The 26268-nt window shown below is 42.9% G+C and overlaps 2 protein-coding genes across 12 annotated transcripts in view; one reads left to right on the forward strand and one right to left on the reverse strand.

Annotated features, from left to right (window-relative positions):
• The window catches only part of LOC140719222 (MOB kinase activator 2-like), a 67434-nt gene extending 55293 nt beyond the window's left edge, over nt 1-12141 (forward strand). For both annotated transcript variants that reach the window (XM_073033676.1, XM_073033675.1), the window contains exons 2-5: nt 587-750; nt 2524-2617; nt 6294-6418; nt 7613-12141. In XM_073033676.1, coding sequence (XP_072889777.1) covers nt 587-750; nt 2524-2617; nt 6294-6418; nt 7613-7881 — 652 coding nt within the window. In that variant the 3' untranslated portion in view covers nt 7882-12141. The remainder of the gene's footprint in view (nt 1-586; nt 751-2523; nt 2618-6293; nt 6419-7612) is intronic.
• Nucleotides 12142-21144: 9003 nt separating this feature from the next.
• Nucleotides 21145-26268, reverse strand: part of LOC140719220 (serine/threonine-protein kinase BRSK2-like) — a 347315-nt gene continuing 342191 nt past the window's right edge. For all 10 annotated transcript variants that reach the window (XM_073033665.1, XM_073033663.1, XM_073033662.1 and 7 more), the window contains 2 exons: nt 25838-25927; nt 21145-23589 (listed from right to left, as the gene is read on the reverse strand). In XM_073033665.1, the coding sequence (XP_072889766.1) occupies nt 23405-23589; nt 25838-25927 (275 nt within the window). In that variant the 3' untranslated portion in view covers nt 21145-23404. The remainder of the gene's footprint in view (nt 23590-25837; nt 25928-26268) is intronic.

Consider the following 26268-nt stretch of genomic DNA (forward strand, 5'->3'; position numbering starts at 1 on the left):
GTAGCTCATCAAAGTTCAACGTGCAGTGTGTTCAGAGATGCTCCTCTGCATCTTGTAAATAACTTGTAACACGTTATTTGAGTTACTGTTGCCTTCCTGGCAGCTTGAACCAGTCTGGGCGTTCTGTGGAGTTTTTACCCACAGAATTGCTGCTCACTGGATGCTTTTAGTTTTCCAGACCATTCTCTGTAAATTCTAGAGACTTGTGCATGAAGATTGTTTTTGAGATACTCAAGCCCTCTGTCTGGCACCAACAATTATTTTACAGTCGAAGTCACTTAGATCACATTTCTTCCGCATTCTGATGTTTAGTCTGAACAACTCCTGAACCTCTTGATCGTGTCTGCATGCTTTAATGCACTGAGTTGCTGCCACATGATTCGCTGATTAAATACTTGCATTAATGAGCAGGTGTGCAGGTGTCCCTGATAAAATGGCCACTGGGTGTATACTTACATGATGTACAAATGATGGTAGACAAATAGAAAAAAATTTTGAATATTAAAATAGCCGTGTTTTGTAATTCAGTGCTTGGAAACTGTTTCCAAATTTTTAATACAGTTTTTCTTTCTTTTCCGCCTCTCAGGAAGACTGCAAAGTCAAAGCCAGATGATAAACTGCCTTTGACTGAGGAGAAGAAACTGTATCTGGATGCGGAGTATGCATCGGCCCGAGTGTCTGATGCGGATTTGCCCATGTTGGTTTCTTTGCCCAGAGAGATCGATCAGAATGAGTGGCTGGCAAATAACAGTGAGTAAAGTTAACTCTAAGCGAAAGGGTAGCAACAGAAGAATAGTTTGGTCGGCTCATACTTCAGGTTTGTCAGGGTTTAGTGTTTATTACCATTCAATGATCCATGCTCGGCTCTGTTAGTGTAAGCATGATGAGGGCAGTGGGTATAGAGTTAGTGAGCCACTTCTATTGTCGGCTTCTCTTACATGTGTCTCAGTGTTTCTACAAGAGGGATAATTTCCAAAGCCTAGTTTTTCAGTTGTTATAGAACTGATGCCTGCATTGCACGCTCTGAATAAGAGAGGGAAGATGATGTGTATTCTAAACAATTGCTCAGTGCTGATGAGCAACATCAATATTCATTTGCTGTATTGAGTGACTGATGTATTTTTACGGATGCTAGGAGGTTGAGCAAATACAGAGCAGGTCAGGCAGTATTTGGGGGGGTTAAGCAGTTGCTGTTGTGGGCTGAGATTGTCATTAGGTGTTTTGGCCTCACCTGAAGGACTGAGGTCCTGATGAAGTGTCTCAACCCGAAGTATCAACTGTTTATTCCTCTCCATAGATGCTGCCAGACCTGCTGAGTTCCTCCAAGGTATTGTGTGTGTTGCTCAAGATTTACAACACCTGCAGAATTGACCACCAAGCACAATTTTACCTCCCTCCTCCACTCTCCACTTTCTGCCGGGATCACTCCCTCAGTGATTCCCTCGTCCATTGTCTCTCCCCACTCCATCCCCCATCTCCCTCCTGGCACTTAGCAGTCTAAGTGCTCACCTGCCCTCACCTCTATTCAAGGCCCCAAACGGTCATCCCAGGTGAGGCAACACTTCACCTGTGAATCTGCTGGGGTCATCTGTCTTGTCCAGTGCTCCTGATGCAGCCTTCTCTACATTGGTGAGACCTGTCATAATTTTTGGGGTCACTTCGTCTCACACTCTGTTCCATCCTCCAAAAGCAGAACTTCCCAGGGGCCCAACATTTTAATTCCCGTTCCTATTCCCATTCCGACGTGGTCCATGGTCTCCTGTTGTGCCATGATGAGGCCACCCCCAGGGTGGAGGAGCAGCACGTTATATTCCATCTGGGTAGCCTCCAACCTAATGGCATGAATATTGATTTCTCCTTCCTGTAAAACAAATTCCCTTCCACTCTGGCCTCTTACCTCTTCTTACCTGCTTATCATCACTTCTGGGTGCCTCTTCTATTTCCCTTTCTTCTATGGTCCACTCTTCTGTCCTAACAAATTCAATCCTCTCCGGCCCATTACATTTCCTACCTTCACCTGTCCCCTCCCCTCACCTTTTTATTTTGGCATTTTTCCCTTTTCCTTTCCTTTCCCATGCTGATGGGTCTTGGCCAGAAGCGCGACTGTTTGTTCATTTCATAGACCTACTGAGTTCCTCCAGCATTTTGTGTGTGTTGCTTTGGATTTTCGGCATCTGCAGAATTTCTTGTGTCTGGAGTAAATCACAAATTCTTAGATTTTGAGATTCCAACCAATGCATCAATATATCATGGAGTCTTATTTTGGGTCAAGACCCTTCATCAGGACTGGAAAGGAAGAGGGCAGAAACCAGGTAAAGGTGGTGGTGCAGGGGCAGGAGTACAAGATAACTGGTGAGACCATATGAGGGGGAAGGTAGGTGGGTGAGAAAGGGGGAATGAAGTAAGAAGTGAGAGGTGACAGATGGAAAGGCTAAGGAAGAAGTAAAACCAATTTTATTAAATTAACTGATTTTGATTGTGATACTCTGCCTCACTGTTATTTCCAATTGATTGTATTAACAGCAACGACATTTTTCAATCACATAAACCTCCAGTACAGTGCCATCTCTGAGTTCTGCACAGCAGAGACCTGCCCAGTGATGAATGCGTGTAATACGTAAGTACTTTTCGCTCATTAAAAGTTATGTGCTACATATTTAGATGTTTATTCAGACTGAATCCACAGAGGGGTTAAAGGAGAAATGTGGAGGTCTAGCCCACCATTACAGAGAGAGTAGAGAGATTGATGGAAAGTCAGTCAGTAGGGCTGCAATTCATCAATTCATTTCTCTGTGCAAGCTGTAAGAGAAGATCTTGACCACATTGGTCTGAAACCCTAGTGCCAGAGGTTACAGAAATGAACTCTGGGAATAGCACCTAGTTCCTTGTTAAGGTTTATTTTAAAGTTAAATTAATTTTATTTGTCACATGTGCATCAATAACATTGAAACAGAGTTAGTAAATGTGTGATTTGCATTAACAGCCAACACTGTCCGAGGATGTGCTTGGGCAACCTGCAAGTGCCACCGAGCTTCCAGCACCAGCATAGCATGCCCAGAATCTCTTTATCTGTATGTCTTTGGAATGTAGGAAGAAATCGGATTACCCAGAGGAGACACGTATGGTCATGGGAAGAATGTGTAAACTCCTTGAAGACAGTGGTGGGAATTCAACCCCAATAGCTGGCGTTGTAAAGCGTTACGCTGACCACTAAGTTGCTGTGTTGCACATTTTGTTGTTGAAATTGCACAGCAGCCACGCTGCCTGTGATTGGGTCAATCCACCTACTACTTTGATTAAGTTGGTACAGAGGCAAATCAAAGATAGGTGAATAGGGTGGGAAACTGGAGACACCTCTATCTCCATGATCAGGGAGAGCGAGAACCTGCGGTATGCCGAATACCGGGTGAAACACGAAGTCTTTGGGGTAACTGCAAGTCTGTGTCTTTGCTCACGCCTGAGTGCTCGGTAATGGTGCCAAAGCTTTTTTTTGTCAGCAATGGGAGGAGGGATTGTTGTTTGCTGTCGCTCACGCGCAGTAGGGGGAGCTGGGGGGCTACTTTGGAGTTCTAACATTTAAATGTTGTTCATTCTTTGGGGCACCCTTGTTTTCGTGGATGATTGCAAGAAAAAGCATTTCAGAATGAATATTGTAAACATTTCTCTGACTTTAAATTGTACCTTTGAACCTTTGAATAAGATGATGAGAGGCATGGATCACGTGGATAGCCAGAGGCTTTTTCCCCAGGCTAGCACGAGAGGGCACAGGTTTAAGGTGCTTGGAAGTAGGTACAGAGGAGATGTAAGGGGTAAGTTTTTTTACTCAGACAGTGGTGAGTGCTTGGAATGGGCTGCCAGCAATGGTGGTGGAGGCGGATACGATAGGGTCTTTTAAGAGACTCTTGGATAGGTACATGGAACTTAGAAAAATAGAGGGCTATGGGTAACCCTAGGTATCTGTTAAGGTAAGGACGTGTTCAGCACAGCTTTGTGGGCTGAAGGGCCTGTATTGTGCTGTAGGTTTTCTATGTTTCTGACCTAAAGAAGAATAAATTTCATCTTAGTAACAACAATTGAATTGACTTTATTTCTTACATTTGTCACATACATGAGGAGTAAAAATCTTTACGTAACATCTCCATCTAAATGTGCAATGTGCAGTCATAGTAATTTATAATAAATAGAACAATGAATGTAATGTAGAGTACACTCAAGTTAGCATGAGTTCATCATTCTGATGGCCTGGTGGAAGAAGCTGTCCTGGAGCCTGTTGGTCCTGGCTTTTATGCTGCGGAACCGTTTCCCGAATGGTAGTAGCCGGAATAGATTATGGTTGGGATGGTTTGCATCCCCAATGATCCTACGGGCTCTTTTGTACACAACTGTCCTTGTAAATGTCCACTACAGATGAGCTGGACTGTCCACACCACTCTCTGCAGAGTCCAGCAGTTAAGGGAGGTACAGTTCCCATACCAGGCAGTGATGCTCTCAATTGTTTCCATACCAAACTAACTCAACTGTCTTAGGTGAAAGAGGTGCTGTTGTACCTTCTTCACTACGTTAGCTGGTGTGTACAAACGATGTCAGGTCCTCGGTGATGTGGATGCCGAGGAACTTGAAGCTGTTTACCCTCTCAACTTCAGATCCATTGATATCAATAGGGGTTAGCCCGTCTCCATTCCTCCTGTAATCCACAACCAGCTCTTTTGTTTTTGCGAAATTGAGGAAGACGTGTTTTCTTGACACCACTGTGTCAGAGAGATGACTCCATCCCTGTAGACCACCTTGTTATTGTTTGAGAAGAAGCGAATCAATATAGTGTTGTCGGCAAATTTAATTAGTAGATTGGAGCTGTGGGTGGTGATACAGTCATGGGTATACAGTGAGTAAAGGAGAGGACTCAGTATGCATTTCATCTTTACCAAGCCAATCAGACCGTGTCTTAGGTATTGTAGTCCAAGCCTAAGAATGCAGACAGAATGATGTAAGAAATAGTTTTTGTTCACAGTAGGGGACAAATTATGGCAAACCATATTTAAAAATAAAGGTTAGCTTTATCTACCACAAGTACTTCAAAACATCAAACATACAGTGAAATAAATGTGCTGTTTGTGTCAAACTATCTGTGAAGATTGCGCTGGGCAGCTGCAAGTGTCACCACACTTTCAGGACCAACATAGCATGACTTATTAACCTTAACGCATATGTCTTTGGAACATAGGAGGAAACCCATGTGGTCATGGGGTGAATGTACAAACTCCTTGCAGGCAGCAGGTGAACTTTTTGTTGAATGCATCATGGGCCATAGGTGAGCATCTATCACTGATCCCATCCTTAAATTGAATGGTTTCCATTCACAGAAGCTTGGAGTCACCAAACTGAGTAAGAATAGCTGATGGCTTTTCCTAGAGAGAATCAGTAAACCTGGAGAGCATGAAAGAGTACAAATGGTAGAAACAAATAAACGCTGCTGAAGGAACTCAGTGGGTCGGTCAGCATCTCTGGAGGTAGAAGAATAGAGAATGTTTTGAGTTGTGACCCTGCTGTACTCTTCACATGTAATAAAATTCTGTAATGCAAAGATGCTTTAAAAAGTTTCTAAATATCAAAAAAGCTATGAAGAGCAGTAAATAATAAAAAAAACTAATCACTATTTGGTGTGACCTTTAATATTGTATCAATTCTCTTAGGTACATTGTGATGGAGTTTTATAAGAAAATCATCTGGTAGGTTGTTCCAAGCATCTTGGAGAACCCACCACAGTTCTTCTGCAAACTTTGGCTGTTTTGCTTGCTTCTGTCTCTCCAGGTCATCCCAGACAGCCTCGATGTTGAGATTAGGGCTCTCTGGAGGCCATACCATCTTAAGGCATATAAGAAATCTAGGATGTCTAAGGCTTTTGCATAGTACTTGTACACAAGACTGAGAGTGGAGATGGCCAGTATAAAGAAACGTGAGGGAGGGGTGAGACAGGGCTGACAGAGGATAGGTAGAAGGAGGGTGATGGGCACATGGATCTCGATTGGGGACGGGTCAAGGGGTGGAGTTGGGAGACAGTGCTGCTGGGTGATCTGTTCAACACAAATAGAGTTGAATTGCAGAAAAATTGTTATTTAACAAAAAATAAAGCAGGCACAAAAGTTTGAAAGACATCAACATTTTGTTTTTACACTAGAGCTTACGGTAAAGCTCTTCTCAGAGCCAAAGCTTGATGCAGGCAAGTGTATGTGGAACAGCCCAATCAGAACCTTGATGCTCATCCTGTATTTTTCTGATGTGCTTCATTACTTTAGTCAATACTTCTGGACAGATGAGCGGGGGAAGAAAATAAAATGTACTGCACCACAGTATATCGATCTAGTGATGACCCACATTCAAAAACTACTGACTGATGAGGAAATCTTTCCTACCAAGTATGGTGAGTTTTTCTAATTTAGAAAGAAAGTTCCCACATAAGGTAGGCTTGGTACTACTCAGATTTATTTATCACAATACTGAAGTGATTCCACAATTTGTGGACTCCCTTTTAGGGCTTATTTATTACTTTATCTATTATTATTTTGTTTTTCGTTTTGTGTTTGCATAATTTGCTGTCTTTTGCATGTTAGTTCTTTATCTGTCCTTGTGTGTCATTGATTCTATTGTGTTGTATTTACTGTGAATGCCACAAGAAAATATATCTCGGGGTTGTTTATGGTGAGATATACGTACTCTGATAATAAATTTACTTTAAAACTTCCGAACATGTACATGGAAACATACAATAAAATACATCTTTTGCGTTAACAGCCAACATACCCACGGATGTGCTGGGGGCAGCCACACATTCTGGCGCTGATATAGCACGTCCACCACGCTTGGCAAAGCAACACATAATCCTATATCCAAAATCAAAACCAAAAACTAATCTGCCTTCACTACCTCACAATCTATTTTAATGCATTTGCTGTAAGTCATCTCTCACTCTCTCCTAACCTGTAATTATCCTTCGGTGAACATCACTGCAGAGCAGATTATCTGGTCGTTGTCACGTTGCTATTTTGGGGAGCTTGATGAACACAAATTGGCATTTGTATTTCTATGTTACACTTCAGAAGTGCTTTATGGTTTTAAGTGCTATGGGATATACAGTGTTTCTGAAAGGTACTAAAATGTTCATCGCATTTACATTACAGCATAATACAAGCACTTTGGCTAATGATGTGATGACCTTTAACCTACTCTTAAGATCAATGTAATCCTTCTTTCCTACATAGCCCTCCATTTTTCTATCATCCATGTGCCTTTCTAAGAGTCTTTTAAATCTCCTGATGTATCTACGACTACCACCTCTATTGCATCCACTACTCTTTTTTTTAAAAAACACTACCTGACATCCTCCAGTACTTTACACCAATTATCCTGCCTGGTGTTAGGGTATTTTTGCCCTGGGAAATGTTGTAACTTTTATTATTAGAATAGAATTTATTCACATGTATTGAGGGAAGGGAAATTCTATAATTTTTATTTATGAAGTGACATTTTCCACACCTGTCAACAATTTATTTAGTGACTGTGCATGTGACTGTGGAAAGCCCTTGTGAAGTTGACTATTCTCCCATTTTGCCAACAGGTAAAGAGTTCCCGAGTACCTTCGAATCGCTTGTCCAGAAGATCTGTCGCTACCTCTTCCATGTTCTTGCTCACATCTACTGTGCCCACTTCAAAGAGGTGGTGGCCCTCGAACTGCACCCACACCTCAATACTTTGTACATGCACTTTCTGATCTTTGTCAGGGAGTTCAATCTCGTCGACCCCAAGGAAACAGCCGTGATGAGGGACTTAACAGATGTTCTGCTCAGCGGTGCACCACAGCCCCAGAACCACGTCAACCACAGATGAGCTGACAACCAATGCACACAGTGGATGTTAGAAATATTTTCTTTAGTGGAAAGAATAATAACTTCAAAGATCATGTTGCCCGTGGCAACGCTGAAGTAATATATGACCAACAAATAGTAAATCCAAGTGGCCCAAAATGGTGACCATGTTGAACCCACCCAGCTGATCTGCAGATATCCTTTATAACGGCCTTGCTCAACACTACTGTTGTTGAATATTAAATTCTACGTAGACCCCTCTAATATGTATCAGTCCACCCATTTTAACTAACCCAATGAGTGAGTTTCCTTGCCCCTGCAGAAGATTGCCATAACTTGCTAGTGGCCAGTTATGACTGTCAGCACTCATGAGCTAACTTGTGTCGTTTACTGCCACCGCTGAAGTTCTAGGTTTTTCTACTGGATCTTTCATGCCCAGAGCAAGGCATGAAATATGCAAATCCTCAAACAGAGCATTGTGATTGGTGAGATCTTTGGGTTATGGGATGGAATGGATCTAAAGACTTCCATAGTACCTGTGCAGAAGTTGTGAGGAGGTCCTGAGGTATGTTTGGAACCAAGCTGGAGACAGCTTTTGCTGCTATTCTTGTCCCTTCTCTTTCCTCTTCTTTTATGCTTCTTGGTGCCATCATGTGAGCTCTTGAGGATAATCTACATTTAATGATCCTTATGGATCAGAAGATTCCGTAATCCCATAACTAGCTTCATTTTCTGCATGAAATCTCCGTGAGCTCTGCAAGTCCAGAAGTGGCATTTGTGTCATATGGCCGCTCAAAAATAAGCTTATCTGCAGCCTTGAAATATATTTGAATTTCCTTTTGAGTGAGATTAAAAACAACCCATGTCTCTTGTGGGCAGGCTCTTTGAGGTTTGCTTAGTTGCAGAATAAAGATCCCTCTCAACAGCACGCCCCAGCCTTGGTATCAGATAACTGTGTGATGCTGCTAGGATGTGGCATTTTACCATTTCCCACTCAGCGAGATTTCCAAGTGCTGCCCATTACTGTTGGTGGGTACCACGGGCCATGTTCATGGGTCACGATTAAGACTGCTGAAAGTTCTTTTATTTTTGTATTAACGTACTACACTACTGACCTGGGAGAGGTGCGACAGGTAAAAATATCACTGATGACAAAGGAATTGCGTGTGTGTGTGTATATATGTGTGAATCGCCTCCCACTTGTGCCTCTGGGTTTACAACGTGTTTATATGAATTTTTGCTGCTTTATCCTTGCATGACTTGGAATCAAAGAGCGCGATGGGGGGTTAAAAACAGCAATGGCAGTAAAGGTACAAGCCCTTCATTATCTGACTGTATCTAGATGTTTTGGTTTGGGAGGTGGTCTGGAGGGGGGTTAATGGGGAAAATGGTTTAGAAGCTGTTGAACTAAATTTCAAGAACTTTTTGTTGTTGGTTGTGAATGTTGTAGTCGCCCATTTGGATTCTGAGTTCCAGAGTAATCGAAGCCAGTGGAGCCATGGGCAGTGAGTGACCCTCTGTGGTCACTAACAGTTGAGAGACAATGCACAGTTGCTTCTGCCACTTCGTGCAGTATTTTTCTGAGAACAGATTCTGAAGACCTTTAAACCAGTGGGAAAATCTGTGTCATCCATTAATGAGTTTCCTTTTCATCATTTGTGTATTTCTTTGTGATCAAGGCATGTAAGGTACCTTTCTTTGCTTTTTCAACTCTTTAACATGGCCTTTCTGTGAACTAGGTAGGCCAATCCCACTGTTGCAACATTGCAAAGAAACTTGTGACATTGGTTCAAACATTGCAAAGACTGTCCCCTCATCCTTCAGTGTGAGATAGATCATGCCTTCTGGTTGTACTAAAGGCCTGTCGTTTGTCTGATTTCTTGTTGTCCTGAAAGCTTTTCTGTTTTCAATAGCTGCAATTAAGAGTGTTCATATTACATTGGTAGAATTTACTCTCGGGGAAAGAAGGGAGTCCAGAAATGAGCAGTTTTTCTGTTCATAGCAAATCAACTTTTATTTTAGTAACCCCTTTGGTTTTTTGGAGCTTTGGTCACAGCTTGAGTCGCAATCTGTATGGAGTGAAGGACATTGGAAAGTGCCTGCCTGGTGAACAGGACAATTAGGATGTTCACCACTACATGCTCTTGTCAGAGTGGCTGGTGTTCGGTAGGATTATGAAATGATGTGTTTGGTTTCCACAGGTTTTGATGACCAGAGCAGTGCAATGGATATCACTATATTTGTTAATTTTTATCAGCCTTATCTTAATTTCCTCCATGATAAGGCTCTGTTTAGGGTTACAATAAAATATTTAAAAGATAGCAACAGCAGCTAAAAGATCACTGTTGATTTTTGTTTCTTTTCCTGTCAAGTGCAAATTCTATTTATTTTGCCATGGAATGGAACATAGACTGGACAATCACTTTACAGGGAGTGACCGGCTGGAGGTCGGAGCATCCAGTGACGTTTCACTTCTGTGTGGTATCAAAAGTCATAATCAGAGTTTGAATGAGTTGTCATTTGGTATGTTTAGACTACAGGAGTATAGCTGATGAGCAGATTACACATGCTTTCTGTAGTTTTTTAAACAAAGCTAGATTCCAGGTACTAATAGCGTTGTAGATTCTAGAGGATGTGGGTCTACTGTGCAGTACGTATATACTGCATGCTGATGAGACCGTCTCAGGGGAAATGTAAGTAAGCAGTTTGCATGAGCTCCCTCTCCTAAAATGGGAGGAAATCTAAAGAGAGAAGTTTGGAGAGGGAAGGAACCACCTGCTTCTGCATAGAAATTTTGCAGCTTAAGTAGCTACAACTCCATGTTTTATTTAGGGAAATTAAGATGAGACTATTTACATGTCAATTGTAGATGCAGTAACTACAGAACTGGAGACAGGATTGCAAACCAAAACCATACGTCTTGACTGAATTCATGAGAACTACCAGAATGATTGAGTTATGTTGCCTGACGTCATGTTTTTTTGGTTGCAGTGACTGATGGCTCCCTTCTGGTTCCCACTGTACATTATTTTAAGAAGTGCAGGACTTTCATGTTAACCTGATTTATTTTTATTTGTGTCTTGCTATGAGACCACTTGGAAGTGTCTGTGTGTGTCGACAGGACAGGAGCGACACTTGGAAGTGTCTGTGTGTGTCGACAGGACAGGAGCGACACTTGGAAGTGTCTGTGTGTGTCGACAGGACAGGAGCTACACTTGGCCAAGCAACAAGATCAATTACAAGTCAGATTGGCGACCAGGTGGAACAATGTTGATGTCATCTTGAGCGGTAGTGAAGATGGTCTTGGTCAGTTTTGAAGCTTAGCATCCTTTCTTCTTTTTAGTTGATTTTATTAAAATAAAACATTTCAATACACTGCTATGGGTGATCACTCCAAGAACTCAACAGCTTGCCCTATGAATGAGCTACCTCCTCTGTGTACTTCGTACAGTGGGACCCTTCCTCCCAAGCATCCCTCCATAGCCTACTTTTTTTTTTACATTTAGAGTCCCTGCACGTTGACAGGCCAGTCGGGCCTGATGAGTCCGTGCCACCCAATTACACCCATGTAACCTATTAATCTTCTAAACCTGTTCGTCTTTGGGACGTGGGAGGAAACCATAGCCCCTGGAGGAAACCCACACGGTCACAGGGAGAATGGACAAACTCCTTACAGACAGCAGTGGCAATTTAACCCGGGACACTGGTGTTGTAAAGTGTAAGGCTAACCACTAGCGACTGTGCCACCCAGTACTTAATGGTACACAGAAAGGAAAAAAGTTTGACGCACTCTTGGAAATAATTCAGTCTCATTGACTAGACAAATGCTGATGTAATGATTTGCATCGCCTCATCTTTGAACTTGAACAATCTTATGTCTGCTGATTATCTCTTGAACTGTTGATGGGCAGGGTTAGTGGTTGCTAGGTCAGCGTCATTATAACAAAACAGATCCAAACTTCAACCGGGGTTATCTTTGACATAACTTGATTTTTTTTGTAGACATTTGATTTAAGCATTGGGTGGTTGTGAAGGAATGATGTCGTTCCCAATTGTTCACGGGTACTTCACGCTCTTAATGATCGGTTAACAGGAAAGAGTGTGCTTACAAGCTGTCTGCACCAAACCAAAAGGGATGTTTCAGTTCCATAATTATTGCTAGAAAGAGTTGTTAATTTACAGGGAGCCTCTGTTAATACTGGATGTAATATAACTTCTTAATGTCATACATTGCATTTCACAATAAGAAAATTGTAAAATAAAAGTGTAAGCATTCACTGAACCTTTGTGCCTTTTGTTATTTTTAGTGCAAGTGTTGAGCCCCATCAGGAGCATATGCCACCGAGAGTAGCTCACCAGGGTCCTCTGTCCGGGGCAGGTTTTGCATGTTTTCCTGAGGTGTAGCCCATCTTCTTAGTGTATCCTTCCTCTCCCAGAGCTTTAGAGGTTCTGTTAGTGTTTCTGTAGCACTGGGTTTTTACAGAATTGAGTTGCTAGCCCCCATGCCCCAACCCTCCTTTCGCAGCCGGACTTGCGAATGTCCATGGTGGAGTTTGTTATGTTTAGACTTTTCCTTATTACATAATGCTGGCTGTTTTTGCAGTTTTGCATCAAATGTGTTTTTGTTACTCTTCAATGTTACATATGCAAAGTAATGCAAAAGAGCAAATTAATGATTCACCATGTGTTAGCTTAACATGGCGGAAAGACAACGCCCTTAGAAGTATATGACATGCCTTGGCAATATTACTGTTACATAGATCAGGTAATCTATGAGACCGTTAAAACATAGGAGCAGAATCAGGCCGTTCGGCCCATCGAGTCTGCTCCGCAATTCCATCATAGCTGATTTATTATCCCTCAACACTACTCTTCTGCCTTCTCCCTGTAACGTTTGACACCATGGCTAATTAAAGAACCTATCAACCTCTGCTTGAAATATACCCAATGACTTGGCTTCTGCACACTCATCTACTCCTGCCCTAATGTGAGGGTCGTTGACAAGACCAGCATTTTTTTGCCCATCCATAATTGCCCTTGAGGAAGTAGTGAGTTGCCATTTTAGCGCATAGACCATAAGATATAGGAGCAGAATTAGACCAATCAGCCCATCAAGTCTGCTCCACCATTCAGTTGTGACACTTTTGGTGAAAGCAGTTCTTGAGAAAAAGTTGGAACTGTAGTTACCATTTAATACTCCCCACTATAGTTCTTGGATGCCTTGTTCACAGTGGTTTGTGTGCCTCTGTCTGGAAGTTTTCAGCTGCTGCTGTCCTACTGGATTTATATACACATATTAGAGATTTTGTAGATGCTGGAAATCCAGAACAACACTTACAAAATGCTGGAGGAACTCAGCAGGTCAGGCAGCATCTATGGAGAGGAATGTTTTAGACCAAGACCATAAGGGCTGAAGAAGAAGAAATCTGATTGGAGAGAATAGACCATGGGAGAAAGGGAAGGAAGAGGGGCACCAGTGGGAGGTGAGGAGAAGGAGTGAAAGGAGAACCAGAGTACTGAATGGAAAAACCATGGAGGGAGATGGGGATAAATTACTGGGTTAGAAAAATTGATGCTCATTCTGTCAGGTTAGGAGCTACCCAGATGGAATATGACCGGTTGCTCCTCCAACCCAAGAGTGGCCTCGTGGCGGTAGAGGAGGCTGTAGACTGTCATGTCAGAATGGGAAGTAGAATTAAAATGGGTAGCCACTGGGAAACAAGGAAATCTGCAGATGCTGGAAATTCAAACAACAACACACACAAAATGCTGGTGGAACACAGCAGGCCAGACAGCATCTATAGGGAGAAGCGCTGTCGACGTTTCGGGCCGAGACCCTTCGTCAGGAGGGAACTGGGAAAAATCACTTTTTGTGATGGAGAAAGCAAATTTATATGATGCTCCTAATGTATGTTTAATGCCATATTGCAATGTTAAAAGACCCCATTTGTTGTGCTGCATTAGCTAGTCCAAGCCACTGACTTCAAGCCTTACTGTCATTAATACCACCCTGGACACTGCAAGAACCAGCTGGACTAGATAATTTAGAAGGTAAATGGGAATAGCTTGGATGGCTATTTTGGCCAACATTGTCCAGGGGTCTGTTTCCATGCTCTAGGATTATATCACTAAGTGCTTTTCCACCAAAAGAACATTGAAGCAGGATCTGTTCAGTCTGAAGGAGGTAGAAGGGATCTAGAAATGTTTTCCAGCTCTCACAACCAGGCAGACTGAATGTACACCCGGAGTCTTGATGAGGAAACAGATTCAGAAAGAACTGCAGTATGGGCCCTTCAACCACGATGTTGTGCTGACTTTTTACCTATTCTACGATCAATCTAACCTTTCCATCCTACATAGCTCTCAATTTTCTATCATCCATGTGCCTATCTAAGAGTGTTTTAAATGCCCTTAATGTATCTGCCTCTACCACCAGCCTGGCAGGGAATTCCAAACACTCACTACTCTCTGTAAAGAAATTACCTCTGACACCACGCCCCCCCCCCCCCCCCATATAATTTCCTCCAGTCACCTTAAAATTATTCCCCCTGGTATCAGCCATTTCCACCTTGGAAAAAAGTCCCTAGCTATCCATTCTTATGCCTCTTAATATCTCGTACACCTTTATCATGTCTTGTCATGCATCTTTGCTCCAAGGGGAAAAGCACTAACTCACTCGACTGACCTAATAAAACGTAGTCCAGACAGCTTCCTGGTAAATCTCTGCACACTCTCTAAAGCTAAACTTTCCAGAGCTTAGTAGATATAATCTTGGTAAATCTCTTCTGCACCCACATCTTTCCTTTAAATGAGGTAACCAGAACTGAACACAATATTCCAAATGTGGTCTAACCAGGGGTTTTATCAAGTTGCAACATTACCGCATGGTTCTTAAAGGCTAACAAACCATATACCTTCTTAACAACCGTTTCAGCTTGCATGGCCACCACAAGAGCTGGAGTTAGAACCTCTGGAATGGGACTCTAGCACAGCAATGTTTTGCATACTTCTTTGGCAAGAATTCCACTTCCATCTCCATCTCTCTTCCTCCTCTTGGACACCCTGCTCTGCTTATCTGCCTGCTCTGGAATTTTTCATCTCGAATCACTGACATCAACTGTCTCGACTACAGCACTCCTCTCCTCAAACCATACCCCCTCTGAATACAGTGTCCTCCATTCTCTCCACACCAATCCCAACCTTACCATCAAACACTCAGTCAAAGAGAGTGTTGTTGGAGTGTGGCAGAAGGACTTCTACCTTGCTGATAGCAGGCAGCAAAACCATAAGATATAGGAACAGAATTATGCCATTTGGTCCATCGAGTTTGGTTCATCATGGCTGATCCATTTCCCTCTCAGCCCCAAGCTCCTGCCTTCTCCCCCATAACCTTTCATGCCAGACTGATCAAGAACATATCAACCTCTTCCTGAAATACACCCAGTGACTTGGCCTCCACAGCTGCCTGTGGCAACAAATTCCACAGATTCACCACTCTCTGGCTAAAGAAATTCCTCCTCATCTCTGTTCTAAATTAGCATCCCTCTTCTGAGGCTGTGCCCTCTGGTCCTAGACTCCCCCATAACAGGAAACATATACACCACATCCATTCTATTGAGCCCTTTAAACATTCAATAGGTTTCAATGAGATTCCCCCATCTTCTGAATTCCAGTGAGTACAGGTGCAGAGCCATCAATCGGTCTTCATTTGCTTATCCTTTCATACCTGGAATCATTCTAGTGATCCTCTTCCAAACACTGCCTCTCCAATGTCAGCACATCCTTTCTTAGATAAGGGGCCCAAAGCTGCTCACAATACTCAAGTGAGGCCTTACCAGCACCTTATAAAGCCTTGGGCATCACATCTGTGCTTATATTCTAGTCCTCTTGAAATGAACATTAACGTTGCATTGCCTTCCTTATCACCGATTCAATGTGCAAATTAACCCTTAGGGAATTTCTTCTTTCAAAGTGCATGACCATTTACGTCCTGACACTATTCCATCTGCCACTTTTTTTGCTCGTTCTCCTAATCTGTCTTAAATCCTTTTGTAGCCTCCCTGCTTCCTCAAAACTACCAGCCCTTCTACCAACCTTCATATTGTCTGCAAGCTTGGCCACAAAACCATCAATTTCATCATCCAAATCATTGACATATAACAAAAAAAAAGCGGTTCTAACACAGAACCAACAGCCAACCAGAAAAGACTCCCTTTATTCCCACTCTTTGCCTCCTGCCTATCAGCCAATTCTCTATCCTTGCTAATATCTTTCCTGTAGGACCATGGGCTCTTAACTTGTTAAGCAGCCTCAGGTGTTGCAGCTTGTCAAATGCCTTTTGAAAATCTAAGTACAGTACATAACATCCACTGATTATCTTTTGTCTACCCTGCTTGTAATTTCTTCAAAGGATTCTAACTAATTTGTTAGGCTGACTTGGTCTATTTTATTATGTGCTTCCAAGTATCCTCAAACCACATCCTTAACAATCTTTCCAACCACTGAGGTTATAGTTACTGGCCTATAATTTCCTGTTTTTCTGCCTCTCTCCCTTAATGAAGAGTGGAGTGACATTTGCAAGTTTTCAATTCTCCAGAACCATGCTGGACTCTTTTGATTCTTGAAAGATCATTGCTAATGCCACCATAATTTCTTCAGCCACTTCTTTCAGAACCCTGGGGGGTTCAACCATCTTCATCACCTCTTTCAACCATCTGGTCCAGTTGATTTATCTACCTTCAGACCTTTCAGTTTCTCAAGCACCTTCTCCCTAGAAATGGCAACTTCACTCACTTCTGCCCCTATGACATTCTTGAATTTCCACAGTGAAGACTGATGAAAAACACTTACTTAGTTCGTCTGCCATTTCTTTGTCCCTCATTACTACTCCATCGCCATTTTCCAGTGGTTCAATATTTACTTTTGCCTCTCTTCTATACTTTATATATCTGAGGAAACTTTTGGTATCCTCTTTAATATTATTGGCTAGCTTACCTTCATTTTCCCTCTTTATGACTTCTTTCGTTGCCTTTGGTTGATGATTAAAAGCTTCCCTATCTTCTAACTTCCCACTACTGTTTGCTCTATTATATGCCCTCTCTTTGGCTTTGACTTCCCTTGTCAGCCATGGTTGCATAATCCTGCTTTTAGAATGCTATTTGTTTGGGATGTATCCATCCTGCATCTTCTGAATTGCTCCCAGAAACTCCAGCCATTGTTGCTCTGCTGTCATCCCTACTAGTGTCCCCTTCCAATCAATTCTGGCCAACTCCTCTCTCATTGTCTCTGTAATTCCCTTTACTCCACTGTAATGCTGATTCATTTGTCTTCTCAAATTGCAGGGTGAATTCTATCATTTACGATTACTGCCCTTAAGGTAAGGTTTCTTTTACCTTAAGCTCTCTAATCAATTCTGCTTCATTGCACAACCACCAATTCAGAACAACTGATCCCCTAGTGAGCGCAACCACAAGGTGCATTAAAAAAGTGATCTTGTGGGTATTCTACAAACTCCCCCTCTTGAGATCCAGCACCAGCTTGATTTTCTTAATCTACCTGCATATTGAAATCCTCCAATGACCATCGCAGCGTTGCCCTTTTGATACGTTTTCTAACTCCCATTGTAATTTGCAGACCACATCTTTGCTACTATTCGGAGATCTGCATATAACTCCCATCAGGGTCTTTCTAATCTTGCAGTGTTTCAGCTCTACCCACAAGAATTCTACATCCTTCAGTCTGATGTCACCTCTTTCTTAGAATTTGATTTCACTTTTCACCAGCAGAACCACCCTCCCCATTCTGCCTACCTGTCTATCTTTCAATGCAATGTGTTTCCTTGAATATCAAGCTCCCAGCTATAATCTTCCCTTAGCCGCGACTCTGATGCCCACAACGTCATGCCTGCCAATCTCTAACAGTACTTCAAGTTTATCAACCTTATTGTGTATACTGTGTGCATTCAAATAGAACACCTTCAGTCCAGTATTCATCACCCTTTTTGATTTTGTCCCCCTTTTTACGTTGCAACTCATCCTCTGGACTGCAATTTTGGATCATCAGCCTGTACTTTCTAGTAGTGTTACTACACAATGTATCTGTTTGTAAACCAAGTGTCCCATCCACAGCCCTATCACTTCAGTTCCTATCCCCCACCAACATAGTGTAAATCCTCCCGAATAGCTCTAGGTTCAGGTGTAACCCGTCCCTTTTGTACAGGTCATACCTCCCAGAAGAGATCCCAGTGATCCAGAAATCAGAATCCCTACCCCCTGCACCATTTCCTTAGCCATGAAATTATCTGCTAAATGCTCCTCTTCTTACCCTCACTTGCAACTCTTAGGCACCACCCCTTGAAGAGGACTCTACTCCGGACCATCAGAAAATTGTCTCCGACACCATCACTAACCTCATCAACTCTGGAGAACTCCCATCCACTGCCTCCAAACTCATTGTCCCCTCACCCTGCACTGCTGACTTCTACCTTTTTCCCCAAGATCCACAATCCTGACTGGGTAGCCCATTGGCTCTTCTTGGTCCTGCCCCATGTCCTCTTACCATGACTCCATTCTATCCCCCTTGGTTCATTCCCTTCCCACCTGCATCTGTGACACTTGCAATCTCATACTCACGATTCCCTGGCCCTGGCCACCTCATTTTGACCATAGATATCCAGTCCTTGTATACTTCTAGCCCCTGTCAAGAAGGCTTTTAAGTTCTCTGCTTCTTTCTCAATAAAAGAACCAAACAGTTCCTATTCACCACCATATTCCTCTGTCTGGCAGAATCGGTCATATACCATCAACAATGTCTCCTGTGGCTCTCACATTCTCTGGACTTGAATGGTAGCCATAGGCCCCAGCTATGCCTGCCTTTTCATTGGCTACACAGAGCATTCCATCTTCCAAGCCTTCCCTGGTAATGCTTCCCAGTTCTTCCTGTGCTCCATTAGTGTTGCTTCACACAGCCATGTTGAACACACCAATTTCGCCTCCAGCTTCCACACTGCCCTTAAATTTGTTTGGTCCAGTTCTGACACTTCCCTCCCCTTTCTCAATCTCTCTGTCTCCATCTCTTGGTGACAAACTGTTGACTGACATCTTTTCTAAGCCTACCAATTCCCACCCTGTCTCCTGTAAAAACGCTATTCCCTTTTCTCAGTTCATTTTTGCTGCATCTGTTCCCAGTATGTGGCTTTCTATTCCAGGACATCAGAGATATCCTCCTCCTTCAAAGAATAGGGTTTCCCTTTCTCCATCATTGATGCTGCCATCTCCTACATCTCCATTTTCCAAATGTCCGCACTCACCCCATTTTCCCACTGCCTTAACAGTGATAGAGTTCCTCTTGTCCTTACCTACCACCCCATCAGCCTCTACATCCAACACATCATCTCTGCAATCTCTCCCATCTTTAAGGGGATCTGAACACTAAACATACCTTTACCTCCCCCACCCTCTCTGCTTCCTGCAGGGATCTCTCCCTCTACGATTCTCCTGTCTATTTGTCCCTCCCCTCTAATCTCCCTTCTGGCACTTAACCCTGCAAGCGGCTGAGGTGCTACACCTGCCCATTCATCTCCTCCCTTGCCTCCATTCAGGGCCCCATCTGTCCTTCCTGGCAATACTTCACCAGTGCTCCCAATGTGCTCCTCTACATTGGTGAGACGCGTCACTGTTTCATCGAGCATCTCCACTCCATCCGCCAAAAGCAGAACTTCCTGGTGGCCAAACATTTTAATTCAGATTAAAGGTAGTATTAGTATTCCTAATACTACCTTTGGGTCCATGGCCTCCACTTGTGCCTCAGGGTGGAGGAGCAACACCTTGTATTCCTGCTGGGTAGCTGCCAACCTGATGGCATGAGCATTGAACTTCTCCTTCCAGTGAAAAAATGTCACTTCCCCTCCCCTCTTCTGTTTCCCATTCTGGCCTCTTGCCTCTTTTCATCTGCCTCTCACCTCTCTTGGTGCTCCTCTTCCTCCCCTTTCTCCTATGGTCCATTCTTCTCTCCTGTCCAGTCCCTTCCTGCCAGCCCTTTACCTTTCCTACAACCTAGCTTCACCTAACACTTTCAGCTATCCTTCTTTCCCTCTCCCCTATCTTTTTATTCTGCCATCTTTCCCCCTCCTTTCCAGTCCTGAAGTCTTGGCCCGAAATATCAACTGTTTATTCATTTCTGTAGAAGCTGCCTGACCTGCTGAGTTCCCCCAGCAGTTTGTGTGTTACTGCTTTGCATACCTCCAAATTTATTTAAATTTGTGTAGTTTGAGATTTGCATATAATAAAATCATAAAGTTAGACTGGCAATTCTCGTATATGACTTTATTTGTTAATTTAATCTAGCCCACTAAATTCATATACAAATTTACAGGTTTGTTCAGTTGATGAAGTATTATATTGATGGAATCAAAGGAAAAAAATCACCGGTGGGTGGAGGAGAAATGCATTTAGCGCCCTGCTGCTTTTAAAATCATCTGGTGCAAACTATTAATTCTTTGAATGTTATGCTGTGTAATAATTTCTGAAACAAATGGCACAGCATATTCAGCTTTACTGCATATTATTAACTTACGCACGCACACATGCACACAGACGTTGTGTACATACAGGTGTTCAACAGACAGAACTATAACCAGGAAGGAGTATTAAAAAAATACTGGTGGCGGATCCACACGGGGAGTATCAAAGCTTGGGTTTAATCTTCCCCTGTCATGAGTAAAACACATCACCTAACTCAGGCCAAACTCTGCCGTTTGTGGGGGGTGGGTGAGCTTGCTGTGCAGTTTCTCTAATCCCCAGATACCTCAGTCAATGCAAAAGACAGAGGGACAGAATGAATGGCAGTGTGGGGTTGGGGAGCGGGTAAGAAGCAACCCAAGGCAACCAGACAATCCACTTTGGGCTTAAAGGAGGTATGGACACAAGGCAGTGGTGGGAATGCAAGTAGGGATGGAGAGATGAGCTTCGATAGGCCAGGTAATCTTCCCTCAGGGATCCAGTTATGAGCTGTTACCTTAGCATTCGAGGATGAACTGATTGGCTTCCAACTGAAAGGACTGTATTCCTTAGGAGGGCCAATTTTGGAGCTTCCCACAACAACCCACTGGAAACCCTGGGGGATGGGGAAGACAGTAGTTCAGAGAAACCCATGGAATTTCAAAGCTGCCAAACGAGCTCTACTTCCCTGGTCTGTTCCAACATTCTGTGAGAATTCAGCTAGAATGGGAAAGTATTCTGCATTTAAATTGCAAAATGTGGGTCTGACTGGGGAAAGTCCTCTTGGTTGCAATCCCAGTGACCTCCTGTCTCCCCCATCCCTCACCTTGCAAGGCAATAAAGGCTGAGGTTGTGGAGCAGGGGAATGAATTTGTGTTCTATATGCAGCTAATGTAACTCTCTTACAGCAAGTGAAATATGAGGTGTTGTACAACTTTCAACTGGTATGAACTTTCTCTCTATGGCTTTGTGTTCAATCAGCAAACTATACTTGGTATTGAACCAAAGGTTTCTTTCAAGATAATCTTTACCACAAGTTACAATGGTAACAGATTCTTCTGGTTGGGATGGATAAGGAAAAATTTCTTAACTCTGCAATCCACATAACTTGCAAATAGTTATGAAATATCAAAGTGTGCCGGGTGTCTCAGCTCATCAAACCAGTGGCCATTTTATTAGGTACACCTATACACCTGCTCATTAATGCAAATATCTAATCAGCTAATTGTGTGGTAGCAACTCAATGCACAAAAGCATGCAGGCATGGTCAAGAGATTCAGTTATTATTTAGACCAAACATCAGAATGAGGAAAAAATGTGATCAAATTGACTTTGACCATGGAATGATTGTTGGTGCCAGACAGGGTGGTTTGTGTATTTCAGAAACTGCTGATTTCCTGGGATTTTCACACACAACAGTCTCTAGAGTTTACAGAGAATGGTGCAAAAAACAAAAACAGTCCAGTGAGCAGCAGTTCTGTGGGCAAAAATGCCTTGTTAATGAGAGAGGTCAGAGGAAAATGGCCAGACTGGTTCAAACTGACAGGAAGGCAACAGTAACTCAAATAACCACATGTTAGAACAGCGGTGTGCTACAGCAGCAGAAAACCACATCAGGTCCATTCCTTTCCCTAATAAAGCAGCCACTGAGTGTATGTTGATGCTCTTGCTGTTATCTGAATGTCAATGTTTACTGTTTCCAGGGCCAGATACAGATAGATGTAGTCGGGAGTGACTATTTCTAGTTCCACATGCCTGACTCATCATTAGTCCAAAATCGTCATCTTCCCTCTATCGATGTTTCTCTTTTAGCAACTCTTTCAAAAATTTTGTTCTTTGAATATAGTAAGAGGAAAATCGGTTGGAGTATAAAATATGGCAATTTTTAGCAGAAAAGCTAAACTTAAACCACTGTCTTTGGCCATGATCTTGTCTGTTCCTTTCTCTTGTGTTGTGCACCCATGATTTCAAGGGAAAACTGTGTGTGTGTGAGAGAGAGAACCTTTTGGAAGCAGGGTATTGGAAAAAGTTGGACTAGTCCATCGTTCCACCAGCTTGTGGTTTGACGGGCTGCACCAGTCAGACTTTTCCAGCCCAGGCAGTTGGATTCTGCTCTTAAAATGTAAATCAGAGGTTAGCCTGGGTTTCCAGCCTGCCATCCAGAATTCAGAACTGCACTAATTGATTCTTAGTCAACTCTGCTTCCCTCGGGGCCAGTCTTAATAGGAAACTTCATCCAGAGCTGTGTCAGATGTATAGCAGAAAGTTTAAAACAATCCTTCTGGAAGTTAAACACCATATCTGAAAGTGGGCTTCTCTACCTTCCCGAGGCAGGGAATGGAGGAGGTGGTTAACACTGGAGATGTCTCACACGTTTTCAGAACAGCAGCTGTTTTATTTCCTTGCCCTTTTGAAGCCATTCGCTTTAACAGTTCAGTTGATGGTTTGTGCTTGCTTCATGGGCCCAGGTTCCTGTGCGTTACTATAGAAGCCTGCTGTGCTATGTCAGGACAGGCAGGTATTTGCATAAAACAGGATTGGTCCCATCGTTTTGCAGCATTGCCAATGAACAGAAGCATTCTTGCCTTCCCTTTGACTCGTCCCAAGCCGGTTTGCTCCATTTGGCTGCAATGAGTTCGATGCACAGAGGGAAAGGATTTTGTAAATTTTGTGGCTAGATTTTGGGTGAGCAGATATCCCCCCTCATAACCCTGCTGGGAATACAGGAACATAAGTGGGGGTGGAGAGGGGGCTAGGTTTCCAGGGCAACATGACCCTCAATCCCACATTATCCTGGCAAGGACACCAGTCCCATAATTTCCAGAAGCAGACTCAAATGTGATGGGTGGATCAACTCAGAATGCGTGGGTCCCATCCCTAAAGCAGTGGCCCATACAATCCTTAAATAATAAGATGAGATGGGACTATAGAGGTTGAATCCAGCTCCATTTCTCTTCTTGTTTAAAGATATTTACATCCTCAAAGACAACATGAGATGTCTCTTTTTTTCTCCCCCAAGAAAGTTTGTCAGATTTTTGCTACATCAGTTTACGGTTGACTTTGGGTGCCATTGGAAGATAAGAGCTTAGGTTTCTCCTTCAAGGATGACGAGTGCTTGGAATCTCCTCGCCTGAAGTGTTCCACAGACTCCGAATCATTCCATGCCCTGGGCATGCTCTGGGCTCCTCGGATCGGTGTCCCTGAAAGATGGCTAAACTGCCCGTTTTTCTCATCTGTAAAGCCAGAGACAGAGAGAATAAACAACAACAAATAATGTGCCACGTGGAAAACTGTGCTGATGGAATTTGGGAAATGTCTAGTAAATATATACTTCACAGAAAATCCATGGAAAGAGAGTTATAGTCATACAACACGGAAGCTGGGCCTTCAGCCCATTGAGATGATGCTGTTCATAGAGCACCATGTCTACACATAAGAGGTACAATCATGGAGCACTCGGCACCAAAACAAGTTCTTCGGCCCGTCTCGTCTGTGCCTAACTAATACTCTGCCTAGTCCCATTGTAGTGCCTCTGGACCATAGCAATCCACACTCCTCCCATCCACGTACCTGTCCAAATTTCTCTTAAACGTTGAAATCAAACCCAAGTCCATCGCCTCCACTGGCAGCTCGCTCTGCACTTGCACTGCCCACTGAGTGAAGTTTTCCCTCATGGTCCCCTTTAAACATTTCACCTTTCACCTATGACCTCTTGTCATAGACTCACCCAACCTCTGGAAAAAGCCTCCTTATATTTACCATCTATACCCCGTATAATGTTGTATACATCTATCAAATCTTGCCTGAGTCTTCTACACGCCAGCAAATAAAATCCTAACCTATTCAACCTTTTCATATAACTCAGGTCCTCAAGTCCTGGCAACATCCTTGTAAACTTTCTCTGTACTTTTCCAATCTTATTGATATTTTTCCTATAGCTAGAACTGCACACAATACTCCAAATTTGGCTTCACCAATGCCTTACACAACTTCAACATAACATCCCAACTCTGCCCCTGGTTTCTCATTCCCTGCATGCCACCTTGGCTGAACAGAGGAGCACTTTCAGTAATAGACTAAGGCAACTGTGCTGTTCCAAAGAGCGCGAAATGAGGTCATTCTTACCCTCGGCCATCAGGCTCTATAATGAGTCAACCTATAGCCAGGGAAGTGATCTTGTAATCTTTGATTCGTAAATCTTTACAGCTTATTTTTAAGGTAACTTATTTTTTATTCTTTCTTACTTCTCTTCTAATATTTGTGTATCTCTGCACTTATAATGCTACTGTGACACTGTAATTTCTTTTGGGATCAATAAAGTATCTAGCTATCTGTCTAACTCCTGTACTTGATGTATGAAAGCCAATGTACCAAAAGCTTTCTTTACGACCCCATCTACCTGTGATGCCACTTTCAAGGAATTATGGATCTGTATTCCCAGGTCCCTCTGTTCTACTGCACTGACCTGCTCTGCCCTCTCAAAGTGCATCACCTCAATTTGTCTGCATTAAGTTCAATCTGCCATTCTTCAGCCTGTTTTCAAGCTGGTCCAGGTCAGACTGCAAGTTTTGATAGCCTTCCTACTTGTCTACTACACCCATGAAGTTCAAAGTAAATTTATTACTAAAATATGTATCTGTCACTATATATTACATTGAGAGATACAATAGTTCTGAAAGAACACAGACTGACAATCAATGTGCAAAAGAAGACAAATGGTGCAAATAATAAAAAATGACATCCAACCTTGGTGTCATCCACGAATTTTCAGATCCACTTTACCACGTTATCATTCATATCATTAATATATATCACAAACAACAATGGACCCAGTACCGATCCCTGTGACACTCCACTAGTCACAGGCATTCATCTACTAGCACGCCCTGGTTTACCCCGCTAAGCCACAATTTGCTACCTCATTCTGGAATGCCAAGTGACAGAACCTTCTGGAACAGCCTCCCATGCAGGACGTTGTCAAAGACTTTGCTAAAATCCATGTAAACAATTTCCACTGCCTATTCTTCATCAGCTTTCTTGGTAACCGTAAGAACATGGAACGTAGAAGCAGAATGAGGCCATTCAGATTTAGGTGAGTCGGCTCTGCCATTCCATCATCCCTCTCAACCCCATGATCTGCCTTTTCCACGTCATCTTTGACCCACTTCCTAATTAAGAAGAAGCTCCACTTTAAATATACCCAATAACTTGGCCTCCACAGCCATTTATGACAATGAATTCCGCAGATTTACCACCCTCTGGCTGAAGAAATTCCTCCTCATCTCTGTTCTAAACGAACGTCCTTCTATTCTGAGGCTGTGCCTTCTCGTCCCACTTTGTCCCTATTATTACCTCTCCAGCATCATATTGAAGTGGTCTGATATTCACTCTCACCTCTATAAGATTGGTCTGCAGTCTCACCACCATGCAAACAGCCAAGAGCAATTGTATCATACAGGGTGAGCAGAGTTGACCACGTACCTGCAAGTGCTTGAACCAAAGGCTGGTCATGAGCACTTAACAACTGTGCTTGAATAGTTTCCACAACTCTCTTAAACCTGCGGCTGGGCCCTGAGAAATACAAAGAATTTGTTAACATCTTAGCCGTCGCATTCACAGGTTCTCTGAAACAGCCGCTGTAGCAGGTTGGTGGGCTCAAGCTAATAATTTGTCGGACTTCCAGTAAAATTTAATTAATTACAGAGGTCTACCGGTATGCTGCCTGGATTGGAGGGCATGTCTTATGAAGACCATTTCTCTTGAAAGAGGATGAGAGGAGACTTGACAGAGGTATACAAGAGTTAAAAAGGCATAGATTGAGTGATAGCCTGAAACATTTTCCTAGGGTTGAAATGGCTAGTATGAGGGGCATAACTTTAAGGCATTGGGAGGAAAGCACAGGGGGAGATGTC

This window comes from Hemitrygon akajei, chromosome 31, assembly GCF_048418815.1.
Source record: "Hemitrygon akajei chromosome 31, sHemAka1.3, whole genome shotgun sequence".
NCBI classification, from domain to species: Eukaryota; Metazoa; Chordata; class Chondrichthyes; order Myliobatiformes; family Dasyatidae; genus Hemitrygon; species Hemitrygon akajei.